This window comes from Puma concolor, chromosome E4 (genome assembly GCF_028749965.1).
Source record: "Puma concolor isolate L17-30 chromosome E4, mPumCon1.1.hap2, whole genome shotgun sequence".
Taxonomy (NCBI): Eukaryota; Metazoa; Chordata; class Mammalia; order Carnivora; family Felidae; genus Puma; species Puma concolor.
The window spans coordinates 69,490,965-69,514,296 of NC_141683.1; the positions used below are offsets into that span (position 1 = coordinate 69,490,965).

The following is a 23,332-nucleotide window of genomic DNA, read 5'->3' on the forward strand; positions in this document are numbered from 1 at the left end:
AATTATTTTTTTACTTTTATTTATATACATATATATTTTTTATGTAATCTCCATGCCCAACGTGGGACTCAAATTAATGACCCAAGATTGAGAGTCACATGCTCCACCGACTGGGCCAGTGGGGCGCCCGTGTTATTTATTTACTTTTAATGGAGTTATAGTCGACACGCAATATTATTTTAGTTTCAGGTGTGTAGCATAGTGATTTGACATTTTAAATGAGAGAGAGAGAGAAAAACGTGTGAGCAGGGGAGGGGCAGAGAGGAGGGAGAGAATCCCAAGCAGGCTCTGCACCATCAGCACAGAGCCTGATGCAGGGCTCGAACCCACGAATGCTGAGATGATGACCTGAGCAGAAGTCCAGAGTCGGACACTCGACCGACTGAGCCACCGGGCGCGTCTGTGTCTGCAAAATGCCTTTGGGACGTTGAATCTGTAAAGATGTCTGAGGCCGCTGCGCGCTTTCTCTTCCCCCTGGGGGATGATCTGCTTTTTCTGCCTGGTCTGCATTTGGGGAGCTGAGTAAGGGCGGCGGGTGCCTCACTGCCGCTGGTGGCCTGCTGGCTGCGGGCTCACGTTCTGGGTGTGGGGTGCCAAAGCTGCTGCAGCCAAGGGGCTGTGTGTCGGACGTCTGGATACCTCTGATTCCTGCGCTGGGCTTTCTCCTCTCAGGCGCCCGATTTCTGCTCTCTCTTACCGTTGGTCCCGCGCTTTGGCTTTTGCCTTTTTCTCCGTGTTCACTGTGCCAGGTGAACACTGGCAGCACGAGGAACACTGCGCCCGTGCTCCCTAACTGTCTCCATCGTCCCTTCTCCCGGCCCTTCTCCCCGCCGTGCTTCCCTCTCTCTCTCTGCCCCCCACCCCCAGCCCTGCTGCCTCCTTGTCCCAGTGGGGAGGCCCGCTCCCGCCTCCGTCCCTTCCCGCTCTGCCGGGAGCCAGGTGCTGCTGCCGCCTTGCAGTCGTGTCCTTGATGCCTGGCGTGGGAGGGGGAGCCGAGCTGGCACAGGTTCACCCTCACGAGGACGCCTGAGTGGGCTCCGTCCTGGAGGACGCCCCGTGTGGTGACCTGGACCTGCCCTATCCACCCAGAGCGTGGCCCGTCCCCACGGCCGTGCCCCCGGTGCCGCAGGGCTGCCTGGGGGAAGGACGCCCCCCTTCTGTACTGGCAGAGGGAGACTCTGGGCCGTTGCTCCCAACTGCAGAGAGCAGCGTGTGCGGCCGCCTCCCGACAGAGGAGCGAGGGCCCGCTTTGTGGGCCGAGGCCCCCACTGACAGCAGTCTGGAAGACCGCTCGGAGGAAGGGGAGGCAGAGGTTGTGCGGTGAGGCTCACCGGAACCCAGGCCGTGTCGGGCGCAGCAAAGAGGACGTGGGTGTGAGCACCGTGTCCAGTTTTCGTAGGATGCTGGACTGACCGTAGAGCCGAGGGGCAGACACCGAGAGGGTGAACTCTCTGCTCAGACCGCTGAATAGATGAGGGTCCGGGGACGAGGAGGTGATGCTGCTGGAGGTTCTGGTTCCCCGGGCGGTTTTCCCAGGCTGGAGTCAGCTCGGAGCTTGCGAGTTCTCGAGAGCCCTCTGGCTGCCACCAGCACGTGGCTGCAGGTCAGAGACATGAAGACATGCCGCTTCGTTCCGGGGGCTCTCGATCTACCCGGCCACCCCTGGGCAGCGTCTGGGGACATTTATGTAGGGCGGAGGCCAGGGGTGATGGTGCTGCCGGACCACCTACGGGGCACAACACGAGTTATCCGACCCAAAGCGTCAGTGACACCAGGGGACCCTGCTGCGGTGGTGTGTCCATTGAGTATGGTGACGAGCGTGTGGCCTTTCTCCCCCTCACCCGGCTCTGTCTGGGAGCCGCGTTCCCGAGGTTTTGTTTGCTTTGGTCAAAGCCTCTGTGTACGGATGTAAGCACCCCCAAGCATGTGCGTGCGCTCGCTGTTTGTGCCCACAGATCCCTGCAGTTGCCATGATGTGATAACTCACACTTGCCCCTGGGATATCACTCATTAAGGGCAGAGACCGAAGCGCGTGTGCCAGACAAGACGCAGGTGGCGTTCAGGGCCTCGATCGACGGTTGTTTCAGGTGTGTTTCGTCCTCTGTGTGGCGCTTGGCACCGGGGGACAACTGGACACTTCTTCATCTAGAATTTTCAGTGCTGTTTGCCAAAATAATTAGTCCTCAGACTGAGGAGCGAATGCTCAAAGGCCCCCACTGTAAAGGTAAAATTACTAAGAAAATAAGACAGTAGAGGATGAGCCTGCGTTATTGTAAACTACCTATATTCCCGATGGCGTGTGAACTCTGAGGACCCTAAAACCTAAGACGTAGGCCTTACCGCTGAGGGGTTTGTCTTCCAGACCAAAGGATAGTATGATGTTTATAAAACAACATGCACATTCATTCGTTCCCGAGGAGGGAGGAAAACGAAGGGAAGATAGCCCGGCCGTGTCCGCCGTATGAATGCAGAGTGCGCATCCCCAGGGGGCTTTGTCGGCGTCTCCCAGTGTGACCTCCGGCCGCACGCACACTGCCCGCCGCCTGCACACCGTGACCGCCAGCCGCCCGCTGTCGCTGGACCAGCCACGTACTTTGACCGCCAGCCGCGCACCGTCGCTGGACCAGCCGCCGGGAGGGCTGTGAGCGGCTCACCTCAGTGAGGTCAGCGCTCCGCCTCGGCGGTAGGTTTGCGGAGATGGGAAGGGGCTTTGCCCCGAGTCACCTTGAAAAGGTGGACATGACGCTGTGAGGGGTTGTCTTCAGATGTCCCTGCAAGGGAGGGTAGACCGCGGGGACACTGAGGTCGGTAACAGAGCCACCGTCACGTGTTAGCCAGGACGGGGGAGTCTGACCATTTTGTGGCTTGGACCCTGTGTGCGCGTGTCTGCGTTCAGACACTGTGATGTCAGGGCTTGTTTGTGTCATTTTTGTCTTGGTCCGTCCTGGTCACGGGGTGGCCTTGTGTGATGTCCACGTTCTGTGACGTTCTGTCCAGCAGGAGAACAGCACCGGCTGGCCGTGAGTGTGGACATTGCCGGGCAGCAGTGAGGCCCGCCTGACGGTGTTGGGAGCCGCCCGGCGTCCAGGACTGCTTCTCTCCTCCGCCTTGTGTTTTCACACATTCTGTTGTGAGCGTGTAGAATATTTGGGGGGGGGGGGTCTTTTTTTAAAGAATGGTTTTCTGGCATAAATGTAGAGGTTTAGGAGGAAGAGCGGAGAATCAGACAGACGTCCTTTGGGCAACTTTCATGCACAAAGTTGTGAATGTGGAAAGGAAAAAAAACAAAAAGACATTCGGATAGAAAAATCAGTTTGACTTTAAAAAGCAGCGTTTTGTAGCATTGTGGTTTGAACTGTTACGTGCTCGGTCCTCAGCCTGTGTCAGCGGTGCAGGCGGAGGAGGCGTTCGTTCGGTGACTTCCTCTCTGACCTCAGTGGGTAGTTCCGCTCGAGTTAAGGGGGTGCTCTGCTCTCCCTCGGGAGCCTGGGCGCCCACCCTGCAGAGAGGTGCCCACACTGCAGTGTACTCCACCCCTCCTGTCCCCCTCCGCCTCCCCCTCCTCTTCCCCCCTCCCCTCCCCTCCCCTCCTGTCCTGTTCCCACCCTCTCCTTCCCTCCTGGCCCCTTCCTCCCTTCCTGCTCCCCTCCCCCTCCTCCTCTCCTGCCCCTCCTCCCCCCTCCCTTCCCCTCCTCCCCTTCCCCTACTCCCCCTTCTCCCCCCCTCCCCCCTCCTCATCTCCCTCCTGGAATGTTCTTGTTCATAAAGAGCCAGAGTGGGCAGAGGGATAGGACTCAGGCCTCTGATTTCAGGGGAGGGTCCACAGTCAGACACCCTGGCTGCACACACTGTATAAATCAGTCCCACCTGAGAAAAAGTGGCATTTTCAATGTTTACCCTTCCGGTTTCAAAGTTTGCTGGCATCTTACTTGAATCCCCCAGATTGTTATATATGCTGTTTCTTCTTATTAATGCATGAAATAATATGGAGAGATTACAATAAAATTCTTTCATCTTGGTCCTAAAAGTCTGAAAAGATCTGTAGGTCAGAGCAACTTCTCCGTATCTTTTGGAGTCTTTTAGAGTTTTCTCTTTAAGAGAAAAATTAGTGATGACAACCTACTTTTCTTTGGTGTTTCTGGTAATGATGTGGTAACAAGAGGCTTATCAGTAAAAACCCCCTTGGGCAAGGGGGATTTCTTCTTTTAACTTCCATTTCTTCCTTAAATAAACATCATTAGAACTTGCCCTATATCAAAAAGCCAAAATGATCATTTGATAACTGCCAAGGGCTTTGAGATAATAGTCTTTTCTTATATAATGCTTTTTTAAAAATGTTTATTTATTTTGAGAGAGAGAGTTAGAGAGTGGGCAGGGGAGGGGCAGAGAGAGAGGGGGAGAGAATACCAAGCAGGCTCCACACTGTCAGCCTAGAGCCCGACGTAGGGCTCAGACTCACCAACCATGAGATCATGACCTGAGCCGAAATCAAGAGGCCCTGCTTAACCGACTGAGCCACCTAGGCACCCCAGATAATGTGTGGTTTTTAAAGTTACAATAAAAATCCCACTAAAAGACCCCAAATTCCCCATTCATTTTTTAAATTGTGTCCCATGAGACTAAAATATATATTAATATCTCACCTGGAAATGTTATCTGTCCAGTTTTCATGAGCCAAGAATATCAGATATAACAACAGGTAATATTTTTGAAGGTCATAACTGTGCATGTATGGATATGCTTAATCCTTCCAACTGCTTTTTGAACTGTTTGAAATGAGATATTTAAATATTCGACTATCGTTTCCATTTAAAAAAAATTTTTTTTTCAACGTTTTTTATTTATTTTTGGGACAGAGAGAAACAGAGCATGAACGGGGGAGGGGCAGAGAGAGAGGGAGACACAGCATCGGAAACAGGCTCCAAGCTCCGAGCCATCAGCCCAGAGCCTGACGCGGGGCTCGAACTCACGGACCGCGAGATCGTGACCTGGCTGAAGTCGGACGCTTAACCGACTGCGCCACCCAGGCACCCCTCGTTTCCATTTTAGTGATGAGCAAACCATAGCTCACAAAAGTGGGGTATAGACATGTATATTTCTGTATGTATATGTTTAGAGACTGGCAAGAAATTATAAATTAATGGTGCTAAGATTATGTTAATTTTCTTTATTTTTTTCAATCAACTATATAAATAGATGTCATTCTGATTCCAGACGCTGTTATATGACAAAGAATAGATTTCTCTGACTAAAGATAGATTTAGTTATTGAAATAAAAGTAATAGTACGTCATGAGATATTTTTGAACCTGAGCTTTCCATATGTCTCGTATTTAATCAGAATTCTAGGAAAAGTAGTGTAAATGGGTCATAACTTCCTTTTTTTTCCTCTACTGTTCCAATTTTAGTATATGTGCTGCCGAAAGGAGCACATAACTTCCTTTCTCTTAATCGTGGTAATATGTTTAACTTAAATTTGTCATTTTAACCATTATTTTTTCATTTTTATTAGTTTCGGGTGTACAATACAGTGATCCAACGCCTCATACAACATGCTCGTCACAAGTGCGCCCCTTAATCCCCATCCCCGCCCCCCACCTCCCCTCTGGTGATCAGCTGTATGTTGTCTAGAGTTAAGAGTCTGTTTCTTGGTTTCTCTCTTCCTCTTTGTTCATTAGTTTTCTCAAGTTGCACATATGAGTGAAATCATGTGATATTTGTCTTTCTCTGACTTCACTTAGCATAATACTCTCCAGTTCCATCCACGATGTTGCAAATGCAAGATTTCATTCTATTTTATGGCTAAGTACTACTCCATTATGTATATATACCACATCTTCTTTATTCATCAGTCGGTGGACACTTAGGTTCTTTCCATCGACTATCGCCGATAATGCTGCTATAAACATTGGGGTGCGTGTGCACCTTTGGATTAGTGTTTTTGTATTCTTTGGGTAAATACCTAGTAGTGCAATTGCTGGGTCGTAGGGTAAGTTCTATTTTTAACTTTTTTTTTTTTTTTTCAACGTTTATTTATTTTTGGGACAGAGAGAGACAGAGCATGAACGGGGGAGGGGCAGAGAGAGAGGGAGACACAGAATCGGAAACAGGCTCCAGGCTCCGAGCCATCAGCCCAGAGCCTGACACGGGGCTCGAACTCACGGACCGCGAGATCGTGACCTGGCTGAAGTTGGACGCTTAACCGACTGCGCCACCCAGGCGCCCCTATTTTTAACTTTTTGAGGAACCTCCACCCTGTTTTCCAGAGTGGCCTCACTAGTTTGCATTCCCATCAGCAGTGCGAGAAGGTCCCCTTTCTCCGCGTCCTCACCAACATGTGTTGTTTCTTGTCTTTTTGATTTGAGCCATTCCGACAGGTGTGAGGTGATACCTCACTGTGGTTTTGATTTGTATTTCCCTGATATTTGGTGATGTTGAGCATCTTTTCATGTGTCTATTAGCCTTTTGTTTGTCTTCCTCAGAATAATGTCTATTCAGGTTCTCTGTCCATTTTAACAGGGTTATTTGGGGCCGGGGGGGGGGTGGTTGATGTTGAGTTGTGTAAAGTTCTTTATAGATTTTGGATACTAACCCTTTATCGGATACGTCGTCTACGAATATCTTCTCCTGTTCCATAGGCTCCCTTTTAGTTTTGCTGATTATTTCCTTCGCTGTGCAGAAGATTTTTATTTTGATGTAGTCCAAATAGTTTAATTTCACTTTGGTTTTCCCTTGCCCGAGGGGACCTATCTGGAAAAATGTTTCTATGGCCAAGGTCAGGGAAAATCACTGCCTACATTTTAACCATTGTTAAGTGTACCATTCTTTGGCATTGGTACATTGACGTCAGACAACACACTTGAATTGAGTAATTTACAGATCAAATTGGCTTTATTCAACAATTCATGAATGTGGGAACATTTCATTTCATCCAGCAGGTAGAAGGAACTCCGAAGAGCTATAGAAAAAGAAAGGCTTTTAAAGGCGGAAAGGAGGTGGGACAAGGAAGTGTATTAGCAAGAAGTGTGTTGTTTCAGACCAGGACACCTTCCTGAGGGGTCGGAAGGGCCTTTTGCGGGGATTGTCTCACTAGTGCTGACCACTCTCCCTGGTGTCAGGAGGTCCCCTGGCTGGTGGGGACCGGGGGTTCCAAGCCGACGGCTGACGGTCCCCTCCCCGTGTCAGGTGGTCCCCTCCCCATGTCAGATGGTCCCCTCCCCGTGTCAGGAGGTCCCCTGGCTGGTGGGGACCGGGGGTTCCAAGCCAACAGCTGACAGTCCCCTCCCCGTGTCAGGAGGTCCCCTGGCTGGTGGGGACCGGGGGTTCCAAGCCGACGGCTGACAGTCCCCTCCCCATGTCAGATGGTCCCCTGGCTGGTGGGGGTGGAGGGTTCCAAGCTGACGGCTGACGGTCCCCTCCCGGTGTCAGATGGTCCCCTGGCCGGTGGGGATGGGGGTCCCAGGCCGACGGGCTGAAGGTCACCTTTTGGGAGAGGCCGAGACCGCAGTTGGGTTGGGTGTTATGTCTGGGTTTGCCGACTGGGACTCGGCCCGAGTGAGTCCGTTTGGGGCCTTGTCTCCTTCCGAACAACCGCCCCCTCTTCTGGCCCGCCCCTCGGCCTGCCTCAGGACGCCAGAAATGTGAGGCCTGGGCGCCACTCCCCGCTTGCGCTCTGCAGGCCCGGCGGCGTGTGCTGACGCCCCGCGGTCGCGACTTGAGGCCCACGCCTTTTAAGTGGCTCCTCGTCTCCGCTCCTCTCCTGGCGTTCCAGTCGCGAGGGGCCGATGCGCCCGGTGGTCGGCGCTGCGAACAGGCCTCCGCAGCTTCTGAGAGAGTCCAGCCGGCTGGCGAGACCGCGGTGGTCCTGCTCCGGGTGGCCCCAGCGTCTGGAGTGTGCTTCAGAGCCACGGCCCCCGAGACCCGAACCAGCCGCAATCGAGCCGGAGAAAGACCGTGTTGAGGGGGTGACCTTTCTACGGGAAGTGGCTCGTTTGGTGATCTCAGGAGGCTGAGTTTCAGCTTCGGCAGAAATGTTAATACTGGGGTGGTGGCCGCAGCACGGAAGCCCCCTTGTGCGACCAAGATACGATCAAGGCCTGTCCTGCCATCGGAAACAACTTCGGCCAGAGTCTGAGGATTTTCATTAGATGACTCTGCTTTAGTGGCAGATTTTCAGGAGTTAAGGAGAGGTTCCTCATCTTAGCCTCATTTACATTTATTCCTAACCAATATCACGGAAGCTGGGACCTGCCAGAAGGAGCTAATTTTGAATCACGAGAGCCTTCTGGTACAGCCAGGGAGTCCAGCAAAGTTTAAGGGTCTGAGGACCACGCGGATGGTTTTATTCTGGTTAACTGTGCCTTGTGTCTTCTTTGTATAGAGCCTGGACGCAGGGCTCCCTGGGTTTGGGTTTGTTAGAGACAGGGAAATGGACCGTAGGCGCAGAGAGACAGGGGTGATGGAGAGGGGCTGAGTTTGTTCGAGAGAAACCGAGGCAGGAGGCTCGTGGCAAGTACAGCGGTCATGTGGAGGTGGGATTACCCCCTTGGTCTTGGCCTGGGCAATACGGATGATGACATTGTCTTTTCAGGCCGATGCCAGGGAGAGGGGTTTGTGTTTAGTGACCGTGTGGAGGCCTCGTCTGGCGTGCCGGGAGGAAGCAGGCCACCTCGATGGTGATCGCTTCTCCCCCCAACTCGGGTCCCGCTGGCGTAGGCGGAACCTCTTGTGCCGTGTGACGTGTACCCAGAGGTGAAGCCCGAAGTTTGCTGCCCTCTGGGCAGTGAGGACCACCTGGCATGGCCCCTTCAGAGATCCTCATTCACGAAGGGGGCCGAGGAAGTGGAATGTTATTTTGGAGAGTCGTAGCCAGATGTTTGAGGAAACTGGAATTCAGGACCGGTCTCGTGACAGGTGGGTAACAAAGCCTCAGAGGCACCTGACAGGATTAGAAGGGAGGATGACGGAGGTGCAGAGAAGTTTGTCTCCACAGTTACCTTCATTTTTCGGATGTTAGGGGATCAGGTAGGGAGATAGTACATGTTTCATCTTTGTTTCCGAAGGTGTCCTTTACCTGACTGTTGTAGGTCACGTCTGGTTCCTCAAATCTGGAAAAATAAAACGTAAAGAACCCGTGCCTCAAGCAAGAGTGGTAAAATCTGTAACCTCAGTTCATTCAGTCCCACGTTACTAATTCTTGTTCTGTTCGAATCACGTTTTGCCATGAGTTCTGGAAATTCTTACCCAGTTCGTTTTTATGATCTTGAAGTCACCAGAAACCTGTGTTTGCCAGGGCGTTGCTGTGAACCTCCTTGATGACCCACTTTGGCAGGAACATTATTGCAAAAGCATCTGAGTAAAACAGTAACTCTCTATAAATGACAAACACCTTCAAACAGGGCCCATTGTTAAAGATCTGATTAGAGTTCATTGTGATAGAGTTGATGGGAGATTTGATTGGTTCTGTGACGCAGCATTTTTAAATGAAGACTGGTTTTATGATGATAACGTTATTCCAGGACATCTCAGACTCTCTCTGCAATAGTTCTGTAACTGCACAAATACCACCCTGGTTGTACTTCTTACTTGACATGTTGGTTTTACATATCAAGTGAGCCTTGCTTCAACATCTCCCTCTAGAAGGAGAGAAAAAAATCTTTGGAGATGTTTTAGGGGTCCTCTGGTCAATTTCAAGATTAATTCTAAGATAAAAAAACAAAACAAAACATTTAGGATTTGAAATTGGGAAGTAATCCAAGGAAACTTGTCCTTGCTAAGATGAAATCAAGTTCAGATTCAGTTGTGCATAAGCACACTTGGTATTAAAGCTTTTTTTTTTTTTTAACCCTTAAAATTCAGTCTTACCTTGACCGTGCATAAAATTATTTCTCAACTTTTAAAAACCTTAATTTATCGGGGCGCCTGGGTGGCACAGTCGGTTAAGCGTCCGACTTCAGCCAGGTCACGATCTCGCGGTCCGTGAGTTCGAGCCCCGCGCCGGGCTCTGGGCTGATGGCTCAGAGCCTGGAGCCTGTTTCCGATTCTGTGTCTCCCTCTCTCTCTGCCCCTCCCCCGTTCATGCTCTGTCTCTCTCTGTCCCAAAAATAAATAAACGTTGAAAAAAAAAATTTTTTAAAAAAAACCTTAATTTATAATGAAGGTTAAGAAGTGAACAATCGTGAACTGTCCCTTCACTAGCCCTCTGTGCCTTTGCAAATTTATAAATACTTCTTTTTTTTAATTTTTTTTTTTTTTTTTTATGCCCAGCATGGAGCCCAGCGTAGGGCTTGAACTCACAATCGTGAGATCATGACCTGAGCTGAGATCAAGAGTCAGATGCTTCACCGACTAAGCCACCAGGCGCCCCTGTAAATACTTATAATTGCTAGAACTATATGCTTTCCTCACAGTAAATGCTTTGGCAACACAAAACATGTTTCCTCCCAGACCCAAGGATCTCGTGTTCCTCTGCAAAGCCAAATGTAGATGAACCTGGTTTTAGTAGTTTTTGGGTATTTCATTTGGGGATGACCTAGGTATGCAGTGAATTTCATTTAACTCGTCATTTAGCAAACCTTAGCTTTAAGGTTTTGAGTAACCAAAAGATTTTGGAAACTATTTGCTGAAAATTCCACCTAGAAATTGTTCCCATTTACATCTGTGTAAATCATTTGTTCTTAACAGTTATGTTTAGATTACTTTTTTTTTTTTTTTTGGAAGAGAGAGAACGAGCAGGGGAGGGGCAGAGTGAGAGAGAGAATCCCAAGCAGGCTCTGCAGTGTCAGCCCAGAACCCCACTCAAGTCTTGAACTCTCAAACCATGAGATGATGACCTGAAATCGAATCAGGTACTCAGTGAATTGAGCCACCCCAGTGCCTCTGGATTACTTATGAAAACTTCATTGACCTGAGACACATAGTTTTCTGACCAGCCAGTTTTGTAACTGGTAACAGGAATGTATCTGATTAGCAAACCAGGTAGAATAACAGTTGCCTTATATTCAATGTTAGTTCAAAGACACGTCTATTCTAATTACACCAACAAACCGAAAGTAGCTTTTAGTCACCAAAGATTATCCTAGATCATGTGAACTTGGGGGAAAGAAAGCTCCAAATACCTGGGTTGGGTTTTGTATTTTTAAGAGTCTTAGGAATCCTTCCACAAAGCCTATGGAAGGCTTTTCTTTCCGTCTGGGTACATAGTTTAGGGGACAAGGCTGGGAAAAAGTTCCTAAGCAGGCTCTGAATATCAGCTTCTACTTTAGCCAAGTACTAAAAAAATCTTTTTAAATATGCCGTCTGTTTTAGCTGGGACAAACAGCAAATGTTTCTGGCAATATCGAACCAGTCCTTGGACTTAAAGAGTCGTCACCAAATAGGGTGCAGAAAAATTTTTCTCTTTCTTTTTCTGCTGGATACACAGAGGTCTGGGAGGGCTGATTCGGGGGGAGCACGTTCACCCCAGGGCGGCTCTTGTTTGTTTCCAGGATCCCACGTGTAGTTTCCACGCAGGTGTGAGGACAGGGAGAGGCCCTGCACCTGCCAGACTTTGACAAGGTTTCCCACTAAGTATCATCTCCGCTTGCCCCGGCTGTTCTGGGGGTGAGGCCGCGCCAGCCAGCGGGTCCCCCACAGCCTCAACCAGCTCGGGGATGGCCCGCGGGGCCCTCCTTACCGGGGAGATGGGGTGTCTGTGCTGGAGCTACTTAGGCCGATTTTGTTCACTCTTGTTCCAGAGTTCGTCCTTCAAGATCGGATCCGTGGCCTGTCATCCTGTTTCCTGCCTTCTATCAACCCATTAATCTTTGGAGTGAACGCAAGTGTAGAAACCTTCAAGGATCCTCCTTGGGTTTAGGAAATTATTTAGCTGGGACCTTGAATTTGGCAGTTGGCCGAGGATTGAAAGCTGCCCCAAGAGTATTGCCGTGGCTGGGGCCTTGGGTAGTCTTCTTTGGAAAGGCACCTATTTGATAGTCTCCTCAGAGTGAAAGGGGTTGAGGCTGAGGAGAACTAGAAGGAGGCGGGGAGCCAGTGATGTCTCACAGCCTCTCGTTTCTCATTTCGCTTTAGCATTTGCCATAGATCTTTCTTTGTAGCAATTTTAGAGTTTTGGAGCATTTTGGAGGCGTCTTCGTGCCAATTGAGACAAATATCCCACTCTCTTTGGTTTCGGAACCCTTTTTTTTATTATTATTTTTTTAACGTTTATTTATTTTTGAGAGAGAGAGACAGAGCGTGAACAGGGGAGGGGCAGAGAGAGAGAGGGAGACGCAGAATCCGAAGCGGGCTCCAGGCTCCGAGCCATCAGCCTAGAGCCCGACGCGGGGCTCGAACCCACGGACCGCGAGATCGTGACCTGAGCTGAAGCCGGATGCCCAACCGACTGAGCCACCCAGGCGCCCCTGCAACCCTTGTTTTTAAGTGTATTTTTAAAATGATCTATCAGGGACGGGGCACCTGGGTGGCTCACTCAGTTAAGTGGCCGACTTCGGCTCACGGTTCCTGAGTTCCAGCCCCGAGTCAGGCTCTGTGCTGACAGCTCGGAGCCCGGAGCCTGCTTCGGATTCTGTCTCTCCCTCTCTCTCTCTGCCCCTCCCCTGTTCACACTCTGTTTCTCTTTCTTTCTCAAAAATAAATAAACATTTAAAAAAAAATTTTTTTAAATGATCTATCAGGGGTGCTTGGCTGGCTCAGTCAGTGGAGCAGGCAACTCTTGATCTTGAGGTCATGAGTTCAAGCCCCACATTGGTCATAGAGCCTACCTTTAAAAAAAAAGTAATCGGGGGCGCCTGGGTGGCGCAGTCGGTTAAGCGTCCGACTTCACCCAGGTCACGATCTCACGGTCTGTGAGTTTGAGCCCCGCGTCGGGCTCTGGGCTGATGGCTCAGAGCCTGGAGCCTGTTTCCGATTCTGTGTCTCCCTCTCTCTCTGCCCCTCCCCCATTCATGCTCTGTCTCTCTCTGTCCCAAAAATAAATAAACATTTAAAAAAAAAAAAAAAAAAAGTAATCGTATCTACTTGTAACACTCCTCATGGTGGCCGCTATAATTTCCCAAAGGGCTGGCAGCAGTTGGTAGGATCCAAGCTGCAAGTGGAGTTTAACCCACATTTCTGTCTGGCCGTAGTTTTGAGCCTCCAACCTGACAATTCCAGACTCAGTTCTCAGGACATAAAAAGGCCTAGTAAGATTTTGCCATTTTTGCAGATATGTGCAGCTTCTGGGACTGTAGTTCTTAGACGTAAACTAAAAGCAAGTGTGCTGGATGGACGTGGCCTACACCTGAGAGTTGGACGCTTAACCAACTGAGCCACCCAGGCGCCCCATCTCTAGTTTCTTCCATCGTCGTTTTACAGTTTGCAGAGTACTCGTCTCTCATCTCTTCGGTGAGGTTTATTCCTAGGTATTCTGTTGTTTTTGGTGCAATTATAAATAGTGGTGTTTTCCTAATTTCTGTTTCTGCTACCTCATTATTGGTGTGTAGAAATGCAACAGATTTCCGTACATTAATTTTGTATCCTGTGACTTTTACTGAATCCAGGTATCAGTTTTAGCAATTCTTTGGTGGAGTCTTTCAGATTTTCTATAGAGTATAATGTGGTCTACAAATAGTGAAAGTTTGATTTCTTCCTTGCTGATTTGGATGCCTTTGATTTGTTTCTTGTCTGATTCTGAAGCTGAGACTTCCAGTACTCTGGTAAATAACAGTGGTGAGAGTGGACACCCCTTGTCTTGTTCCTGACCGTAAGGGGAAAAAAGTCTGTCAGTTTTTCCCCATCAAGGATGATGTTGGCTGTGAGTGTTTTATATACAGCATTTATGATATTGAGGTATGTTCCCTCTGTCCCTACTTGTTGAGGGTTCTTATCATGAATGGATGTTGTGCTTCGTCAAATGCTTTTTCGGTGTCTATTGAAAGGATCATATGGTTTTACCCTTTTTATCCATTGCTGGTGTAATGTATCATATTGATCTACAAAACCTTTTTAACGTTTGTGTGTTTATTTTGAGAGAGAGAGAGAGAGAGAGAGAGCAGGGGAGGGGAGGGGAAGAGAGAGGGGGAGACACAGAATCCCAAGCAGGCTCCAGGCTCTGAGCTGTCAGCACAGAGCCTGTCACGGGGCTCAGACTCAGGAACCACGAGATCATGACCTGAAGCGAAATCGAGAGTCGGATGCTTCACCCACTGAGCCACCCAGGCACCCCGGTTTGCGAGTATTTTATTGAGAATTTTTGCGTCTATATTCATCAGGATATTGGCCTGTAGTTCTCTTTTGTGGTGTCTTTATCTGGCTTTGGTATCAGGATAATGCTGGCCTCATAGAATGAATTTGGAAATTTTCCATCCTTTTCTGCTTTTTAGAATACATAGATACTAGTTTTTTTATTACCAAAATAAATAACAAAGATTTAGGAACTTCCAAAGCTTCATTCAGCTGCAGACTTGACCTGCAGAACTCAGATTTCTTAATTCCTGGTCCAAAGTTATTTTTTCTTTTTAGACCTTTTTAATGAAGTACAATACACATACAGAAAAGTGGACATATCGTTATATGCCCACTGTAAGAGTCTTTGTAAACAAAACCTCCAGATCAAGAACGGGAACATTTAGGGACACCTGGCCGGTTCAGTCAGTGGAACATGTGGCACTTGATCTCAAGGTTGTGGGTTCACCTCCCACGGGTGTAGGGACTACTTAAAAGCGAAGTCTTGGGGCACCTGGGTGGCTCCATCTGTTCATAATCTGACTTGATTTTAGCTCCGGTCATGGCCTCAAGGTTCATGCGATCGATCGCCACATTGGGCTCTGTGCTGACAGCGCAGAGCCTACTTGGGATTCTCTCTCCCCCTCTCTGTCTCTGCTCCTCCCCTGCTTGTGCGCTTTCTCTCCCTCCCCCTGCCTCTCAAAATAAATAAACATTAAAAAAAATTTTTTTTAGAAAAAAATAATTTTATTTTCAGAGGTATGAGCAAGACATTACCCAGGTCAAGTTAGTCTTGCAAATTAACATTTGTATGATGAGACTGGTTTTGTCTGCTCAGAGAATTTTTTAAAAATTAAATACAATCTTTTTCAAAAAGTACATGAACGTTAGCAATTACATCCATAGAGTGGTGTTGCCGGGGCCAGAGAGGGGGTACGGGAGGGTCAGTGGTTAGTGCGGCCGAAGTTTCATTTGGGGACGATGAAGACAGCCGTAGACATGGATGGCTGCACAGTACCACAGACGTGCTCCCTACACTAAAAATGGTTAAAATGATCAATTTTGTTAAGTACATTTTACCACAGTAAGAGAAGAGGTGACCACCAGAGCCACAGAAGCTGTGCTACCCCTGCTGCCACCACCTGTGCCCACGGTTAACCGACTAAACGGAAAACCTGTGCAATAGAGGAGATCGTGCCGTCTGGCCGTCTAGTTTACACACAACTGGAGGGAAAACAGAAAAAAGCACCAAGATTGTTTGCCTGAGGTCCCCTGGAGTTTATTCCCCGTGAGGACTTCCCGGATCAGAGTGCATCGAGCGGGAAACACAACTGTTTCTTGAACCTATGTTAGATGAGCATCTGTGTTTTATCAAATAATAGCAGCTCGCAGTTGTATAGTTTGTGAAATCCTTACGCAGGCCGAGCTGGGAAGAAGTGATAAGACACCGGACGTCTGCGTGCAGAGCCCGGCCGTCTGGCGGCAACCTCTGCTCTGGGCGCCTGCCGCGTTGATACCTAATACTCACCTTGAGGCTGAGTGGCGTGTTTACTCACTTATTTCCTGTGTGTTCTAACATAGCGTTTGCTACAACGGAAAGACCGCCTGCAGTGTATGTAAGTTGTGAGTCAGGATAGTAAAGCAGATACCTACCCTCTGACCAGGTCATGCATCTTAACTCACTAGAAACTGTTTTGTTTGCCTCTGCGGTTTCAGTCACTGAAATGTCACCAAATCCGCAGTGTGCGCACGCAAGGTGCCGCGGGGCGTATTCTGACGCTCGTCCTCTCCGGCCTCCCTCGGTGTGTAAGCCGGAGGGGCCTTGGCACCAAAGTCTGGATCGAGGTTCAGATAAGGCCTCCGAAAGCATACGCGGAGCCCAAAGGGCTGTGTCGTCGTCCCTGGTCAAGTTCTGAGCCGCTCCGCCTTCCCGGCCTGTCCCGCGTCACAGCGGAGCACTGCCCAAGTGTCCACCACGTGTAACCTGCCAAGGGGAGGTGTTCCTCCCTTCTGGACAGCTTCGGGGGGCGGGTTTTGTTCCTGCTGTGGCTGCACGCTTTCTTTGGACGTCCCAGGCATCAGTCGTTTGCTTTTGTTTCGTCTGTGTTGGCATCTGCTTCTTAACCTTCTTCTCGAAACTGAAATTTTTTAAATTCTGCCCAAACTGGTCAGTGATACTCGTTTAGTCCAGCGGCCGTGACTGTTTACTAAGAGCCTAGAATGTGGAAAGGTACTGCTCTCGAAAGCCTCACTGGAAGCTGGTGTTTTCTCTCTTAGAACGGCACCAAACCCCCACTGGCCGCAGATGTCAGTTTGGAAGCCCTTGCTGGGGACCTTCGCTGTGACTGCTATTCGTGAGTACCCGGGTCTCGGGCCCGTTATGTCTCCCAGGCTCCGTTTCCTCAGGGGCGAAATGAGGCAGAGTGGTCTTGCGGGGAGCACTGAGTCAGGGGTGAAACCCCTCTGTCGGCCTCTTCCTTCTTAGTGAAGGGACCACCCATTTTGAGGCCCCGAGGAACCCCGAGGTGCAGGGGTTGTCCGGATGACAGGACGTGATCAGAGCACTGTGGTGACAGCGTGTGAACGTCCCTCCCACCCTGTAAGGAGAGTGTCTCCACCTCACCCCAGCCCTCTTGGGAAGTTACTGTTAACGGGGCAAAGGCTTAAGTGAGTAGTTTACAGCTTCAAGCGCTAACATCTGAAAAGATGTTCCGTTCACAGCAAAGGCCGTGTCACAGCAGAGCTAAGCCCGGGCCACATCCTTGGGTTACACAGCGTAGGGTGTGCATTATAAAGGGTCAGGGTTAACGTTGAACGGTGTGTGCTTAGGGTTTATGCTCCTGTAATCGCTTTGAGAGACCAATAATTCTAGGCTTCAGCTACTCGTTTGTGATAAAGACGCCTCCACACCTGTGTAAGGGGTTTCAGTGTTAAGGAGAGCAGTGAACACCCAAGTGTGTGTGTGTAATTATTAAATAGCATTGTAAACCAGCACCTAACCGCAGAAACATTGGATTCACTTCACAAGGTAAGCTCTGTGGGCATTTAAATTTTATATATTATCGGGGTTATCAACTTCAGACGTTAAATAGGTTTAATGGCTAGAAATGAGGTATTTCCCCCAGATTCAAACTCTTTCCCGAAGGGCTGCAGGAATTCTGTTTAAGATGTAATGTGGTGAAGCACCAGTCAGCACCAGCATTTTCCGCTGAACTCAGGAACCATGTTGACACGGCGTATTATTTATTGCCCAGAATAATTATGTGAAGGCTTGCTGGTTTTCCTGTTTTAGCCCCTTTATGATAGGTCCACTCAGCTCAGGCTTGAATCAAGGGTATTAAAGACTTTCTAGCCTTTGTGTTTCCCTATTTTGAACTAGGTGCCATAAATGACTTGTTATCTGAGCTTACTCGAGATGTCAGGTAGCGAGCGTGTGGGCGGTCAGCTTGTCGGCAGCCTAGGCCTTGTGAATGAAGATTTTACGACAAATGTGTCAGTTTCTTTCTCTTGACTCGGCGATTCACTTTTTGCATTAACAGTATCTATTGCTATTAGCATTGGAGTAGTTACGATTCATTGCTTTATTTGCATCGTAATTACCCTTCTTCTAAAAGTTAGAAATATTTTAAGTAAAAGTGAGAAGCTCTTTCCTACTGACCATCATCTGTTTACCCCACCTTTATCGGTTGGTTTCTTTCCTAATTGTGTAATATGTGACTGAAAATTGCTGTCAGACTTCTTTCTGTTCTTTGCAGTGTCTAAGAATAAATCAGCGAGTATGGTTATGTTTTCGCAGGGGTGCGGACCTCTCTGCTTTGGTACGAGAAGCTTCTGTCTGTGCTCTGAGACAGGAAATGGCAGAACCAAAGAGTGGGAGCAAGAAAGGTACCGTTCATTCCAGAATTTCTCAGTTCCACTTACTTAGCGCCCCGTATCGCCTAAAGCCACTACTGACCCGGAAAGTGGCCCTGTCATGGCAGCTCTTATCTGTGATGTTAGCACTGATGTTCTGCGGGGGCCTGTCCAGGAGCCCACACCTCGCCTGGTTTCTGCCACATTTGCCTGGTCGCCTGCGATTCGTGGCCGCGCTCTCCCGAGTCCCACGGACCCTCACACGCACCTCACTTCATCTGCTGGTCAAGTCCATATTGATCTTTTGTTCCGTGCATTTCCAAAACTTGTCTTTTTTTATTCCTACTGATTTTCTCTTTCTTCTCCTCCCTTCTTTCCTCTGGCTACCGAGAGTCTCCGAACTAACTTTTGTTCCTCGTCACCCAGCATCTGTGTGGGTCACATTCATCAGCACCCACCACCCACTCCATAATTTTTGTTGTTTAATTGTCGGATTCAGGCACCTGAACTTCTTTTATCATAAGCTGTTTCAAATTCCTCTCGGAAGTAGGTGATGTAACTTGCAAAATTAGGGTATCTTGAGAGGAACGACATGTGAGTGTGCTGCCTGAGAGCCGAGTCTGACAGCGTTTAAGGATTTCTCGCTGGAAATTTACAGGCCTCTCTCCACATATGGGCCGCTACTACTAATAATGCTGTTTGGACGTGACTTGGTGATTGTTCAGCACATTCTGATGCCCCTGCCCTGCTGCACTTAGCATTTCTAGTTCCCTGTCCTCCAGGGACTCTGAACGGGTCTCTTGCTGACTGATGCCTTCGACTACACATTTTGTTTTCAGCTCAGGTCACAATCTCGTGGTCGTGGGATTGAGCCCTGCATCGGGCTCTGCACTGGACATGGAACCTGCTTGGGATTTTCTGTCTGCCTCTGCCCCTCTCTCTCGCTTACTCATCTCTCTTTAAAATAAAATTTTTTTAATTATTTTTTTAAAGTTTATTTTGAGAGAGAGAGAGACGGTGTGAGCAGGGGAGAGGCAGAAGGGGAGAGAGAAAGAATCCCAAGCAGACTCCACATTGCCAGCGCAGGACCAAACATGGGGCTCAAACTCACGAAACCATGAGATCATGACGTGAGCCAAAACCAAGAGTTGGACATTCAATTGCCTGAGCCACCCAGGCGCCCCCTAAAATAAAATTGTAAAAAAATTTTAAAAAGAATCAGAGCTCCTTGTAACCCATTGTTGTGTTATTATCTTTGTACATTATATATATATTATAATTCCATAACATCTAATTACACGTATGGGCTCTTTTTGTTTGTTTTGAGATAGAGAGCTGGAGTTGGGGACAGGGGGAGAGAGAGAGAGAGAATCCCAAACAGACTCTGCACTATGAGTGCAGAGCCCATTGCAGGGCTTGAATTCACAAACTATGAGATCATGACCTAAGCCAGAGTCAGATGCTTAACTGACTGAGACGCCCAGGTGCTCCATGGACTCGTAACTACCATGGAATAATACTGTCTGTTCCTAGTTAAATTATTGGAATTTATCTTAAAAAAGAACAGTTCCGGGGGTGCCTGGGTGGCTCAGTTGGTTAAGCATCTGACTTCGGCTCAGGTCATGATCTCACGGTTCATGAGTTCAAGCCCCACATCAGGTTCTGTGCTGACAGCTCAGAGCCTGGAGCCTGTTTCAGATTTCGTGTCTTCCTCACTCTCTGCCCCTCCCCCACTCGCACGCTGTCTCTCTCAAAAAATGAATAAACACCAAGAAAAAAATGTTTTTAAAGAACAGTTCTAGTTATTCTTCATTAAATATCACCATTCAGGGGTAAACAGTGTTAAAGGAGGGCCCCCCACAGGGTATGTGATGTCTCTTCGGGGTATCCAGTAAAATCTGATGAGCACAAGGTAGGAGAAATGGTGAGACGTTGGTCAAAGGGTACAGACTTCCTGCTGGAAGATGAGCAGGTTCTGGGGAGCAGATGTATTGCGTGATGACTACAATTAGCAATATGGATTATGTATCTGAAAGATGTTAAGCCAGTAAATCTTCGAAGTTATTACCACACATACACAAAGTGATTGTGTGAGGGGAGGGAGGTGTTAACTAACCTTGTGGTGGTGGGCACTTTCCCACATGTAGGTGCGTGTATCGGACCATCACACGGCGCACCTTAAACTTAACGTGTGTTAGATGTTAATAATAGCTCGGTAAACAGTGGGGGGCGGGTAATGAAATCACGGACTTTCGTTTTTCTCAAAGTGTAAGAATCTCTAATTAAAGGTGAGCAAAGTACTTTTTTATATAATTTGTCCCGAAATAAACTGTTTTGATTGCCTCGATAGACACCGATATAAAGCTTAAGCACTTGTGTGTAAGATTAAATATGGTCAGGTGTGTGTAAATTAAATGAAAATGAGAAAATGTCCAGAAAATGTGATAAGCAGACTGTTTCAGGCTTGAATCATTCTGAAAAAAAGCAGAAGCAATGTGATCGCTCATTTCCCCACATTCCCTTGACCGATGGGAAGTGAGCACACTGTACCCACCCGTGTGTCTGTGCGTCTGCCCCACAGGTGAGCTCAAGGTCAGTCAGAAGCACTTTGAAGAAGCTTTCAAGAAAGTAAAATCATCTATATCAAAAAAGGTAAGAAATGCTCTCAAAATGTGCACAGAAAAGAGACTGGAATCAAGACCGGTAGCTCATGACAAGGAGAATAATTGCCTTTGTGAGAACATTCTTGAGAGATTGTAGTTTTTTGTATTTCTTGGAAGACTGAAGCCAGAAGGGAATGACCCCTCGTGTCTGTCTCCACCCTCTTGGGATTTCTAATCAGTCTGGTTCACCAGTTATCTGAGCTTCTCCACCCTTGCAGGCAGCCTTTTATCTGCCTGGAGCCAGACTCGCCCTGGTGTCCAGGCCGGTGCAAATGTCCTTGCGGAAGGCTGGCGAAGGGCTAAAGGAAATGGCTGACATTTCTTTACATAAAACACCAGATTTTGTGTGTTTGCCTCTTACTGTGCCAAGGTGACCCGTCTATAGTAACTCGGGTGGCTGCGGTGACTCAGGGCCAACCCTAGGAAGCCTCTATCTCGGGTTCCGTCATCATTGGTCTGATTCACTTTCATGTCTTTTATGTCCTTTTAACGAGTGTTGTATGCCTTAGCCATGAGACCTGCTTATTGCTGGACTCAAACTTCCTTTAAATCATTAGCCATTTATTACCCTAGGCCTGGTGTTTCCCACTGTACTGATCGAAAATGGGGAGTCAAAGTCCTAGCGGTTACAGGTGATGGGCTGCCCTGTCCCAGAGCCTCCGGGCTTGTTCTGAACATTCTCGGTGAGGTGGCCACCTTCCCACGTGTAGTTATTCTGTAAAGATTTCATTGTTAAGTGATGGCTACACCCATCGTGGAGCTCAAACTCACAACCCCGAGACCAAGAGTCGCACGTCCTAGCGACTGAGCCCGCCAGGAGCCCCCAGCCTTACCACTGTTAACTACAACAACCGGTTCATTGGTGTGGGCCGGTGGGATCTTTTAGGCATGTGACCGACTGCTTTTCCGGCTGCAGTCGAGCGAGAGTCCGCTGCACCGGGACTGAGTCCTCCCCGTCTGTGGAGAAACAACCGTCTGCCTTCCCCTCCCGGGCATTTTGTCGGCCACGGGGATGTGTGCTCGTTCCCCTGAGCATCTTCTTGTAAAACACTGTCTTCTTGGGGGCGCCTGGGTGGCTCAGTCGGTTAAGCGTCCGACTTTCAGCTCAGGTCACGATCTCGCGGTCTGTGAGTTCCAGCCCCGCATCGGGCTCTGGGCTGATGGCTCAGAGCCTGGAGCCTGCTTCCGATTCTGTGTCTCCCTCTCTCTGCCCCTCCCCCATTCATGCTCTGTCTCTCTCTCTCTCTCTCTCAAAAATACATAAACGTTGGGGCGCCTGGGTGGCGCAGTCGGTTAAGCGTCCGACTTCAGCCAGGTCACGATCTCGCGGTCCGTGAGTTCGAGCCCCGCGTCGGGCTCTGGGCTGATGGCTCAGAGCCTGGAGCCTGTTTCCGATTCTGTGTCTCCCTCTCTCTCTGCCCCTCGCCCGTTCATGCTCTGTCTCTCTCTGTCCCAAAAATAAATAAACGTTGAAAAAAAAAAATTAAAAAATAAATAAATAAATAAATAAATAAACGTTAAAAAAAACACTGTCTTCTCGATTAAAACTGGGGACAGTTTGACAGTTCATAGTCCTGGGGCTTTTCCTGCTAATCAACAAGAGACTAGTGATGTAAGCCCCCAAAGATTTCGTCAGCAAAAGATTGTTTCGGCTGAAATGATTTCTCACCTGCAGTGGGAGTCTGGGGCCTTTCCAGCGGTTAGATGTGGACGTGGCCCCACATTTGCCGGTCCTTCTAGCCTCCCTCTTTTCAGTTGAAATGTAGTTGACGCGCCGCAGTGGAGCAGAGCACAGTCCTGCCACGTGCGACAGCTGTGGCCAGCGCCAGGACCCTCCGTGCCCGCAGGAGGTCCTGGGGCGTCCGTGGAGGCCGGTGTTCCGGGCGACCCCAGGCCTGACCCGTCTTCCCGCTCTGACTTCTTCCCTCTGAGGACTTGGCACACGTGGAGCTGTGTGGCGCACTCGGCGCGTCCGGCTTCTTTGCTCAGCGCGATGTCTCTGAGGTGCACGGTGTTGTGCGTCTGGAGTTTGGTCCTTCCTCCTGCAGAGCGGTTTCCCAGGGTAAGAATGTACCACAGTGTCTCGTCCTTTCTCCTGCTGGGGGACGCTCAGCCGTTTCCGGGGTCTGGCTTTTATGAATAAAGGTCCCTTGAACGTGTGGAGGGGGGACGGGTCTTCACTTCTCGTGGTAAGCACCCAGACGGGCCTGGCTGGGTCTCGCACGCGGGCTGCTCCACCCGCGCTTGGTGAGGGCTTCTGCTTCTCCACGGGCTCACGAACACCAGAGTGTGACTGTCCTTTAATGTCAGCCGTCCGAGGGACGTGAACCAGTGTCCCATGTAGTTTAAGGGGGCATTTCCCGAACAACCGGGAAGGTGAGCATATTCTCACATGCTTGCCGGTCAGTTGGATTTCTTGTTTCCTGTCCTTGTGCCTTGCCCCTAAAAACTTGAGTTGTTTCTCTCCTTATTATAAATGTACAAATTCTTACCTTAGTCTGGATTGAAGGCTTTTATCAGATGGGCACACAGAGGATAACTTTCTAAAGAGCAGGAGCTTTTATTATTTTTTTATATAAAATTTTGTTTAACATTTATTTATTTTTGGAAGACACA

The 23,332-nt window shown here is 48.9% G+C and overlaps 1 protein-coding gene across 4 annotated transcripts in view; it reads left to right on the top strand.

The window, feature by feature from the left end:
• NVL (nuclear VCP like) overlaps window positions 1–23,332 on the top strand; it is a 92,251-nt gene that overhangs the window by 62,232 nt on the left and 6,687 nt on the right. For all 4 annotated transcript variants that reach the window (XM_086693913.1, XM_086693912.1, XM_025926285.2 and 1 more), the window contains 3 exons: window positions 16,479–16,555; window positions 17,998–18,086; window positions 20,635–20,705. In XM_086693913.1, the coding sequence (XP_086550039.1) occupies window positions 16,479–16,555; window positions 17,998–18,086; window positions 20,635–20,705 (237 nt within the window). The remainder of the gene's footprint in view (window positions 1–16,478; window positions 16,556–17,997; window positions 18,087–20,634; window positions 20,706–23,332) is intronic.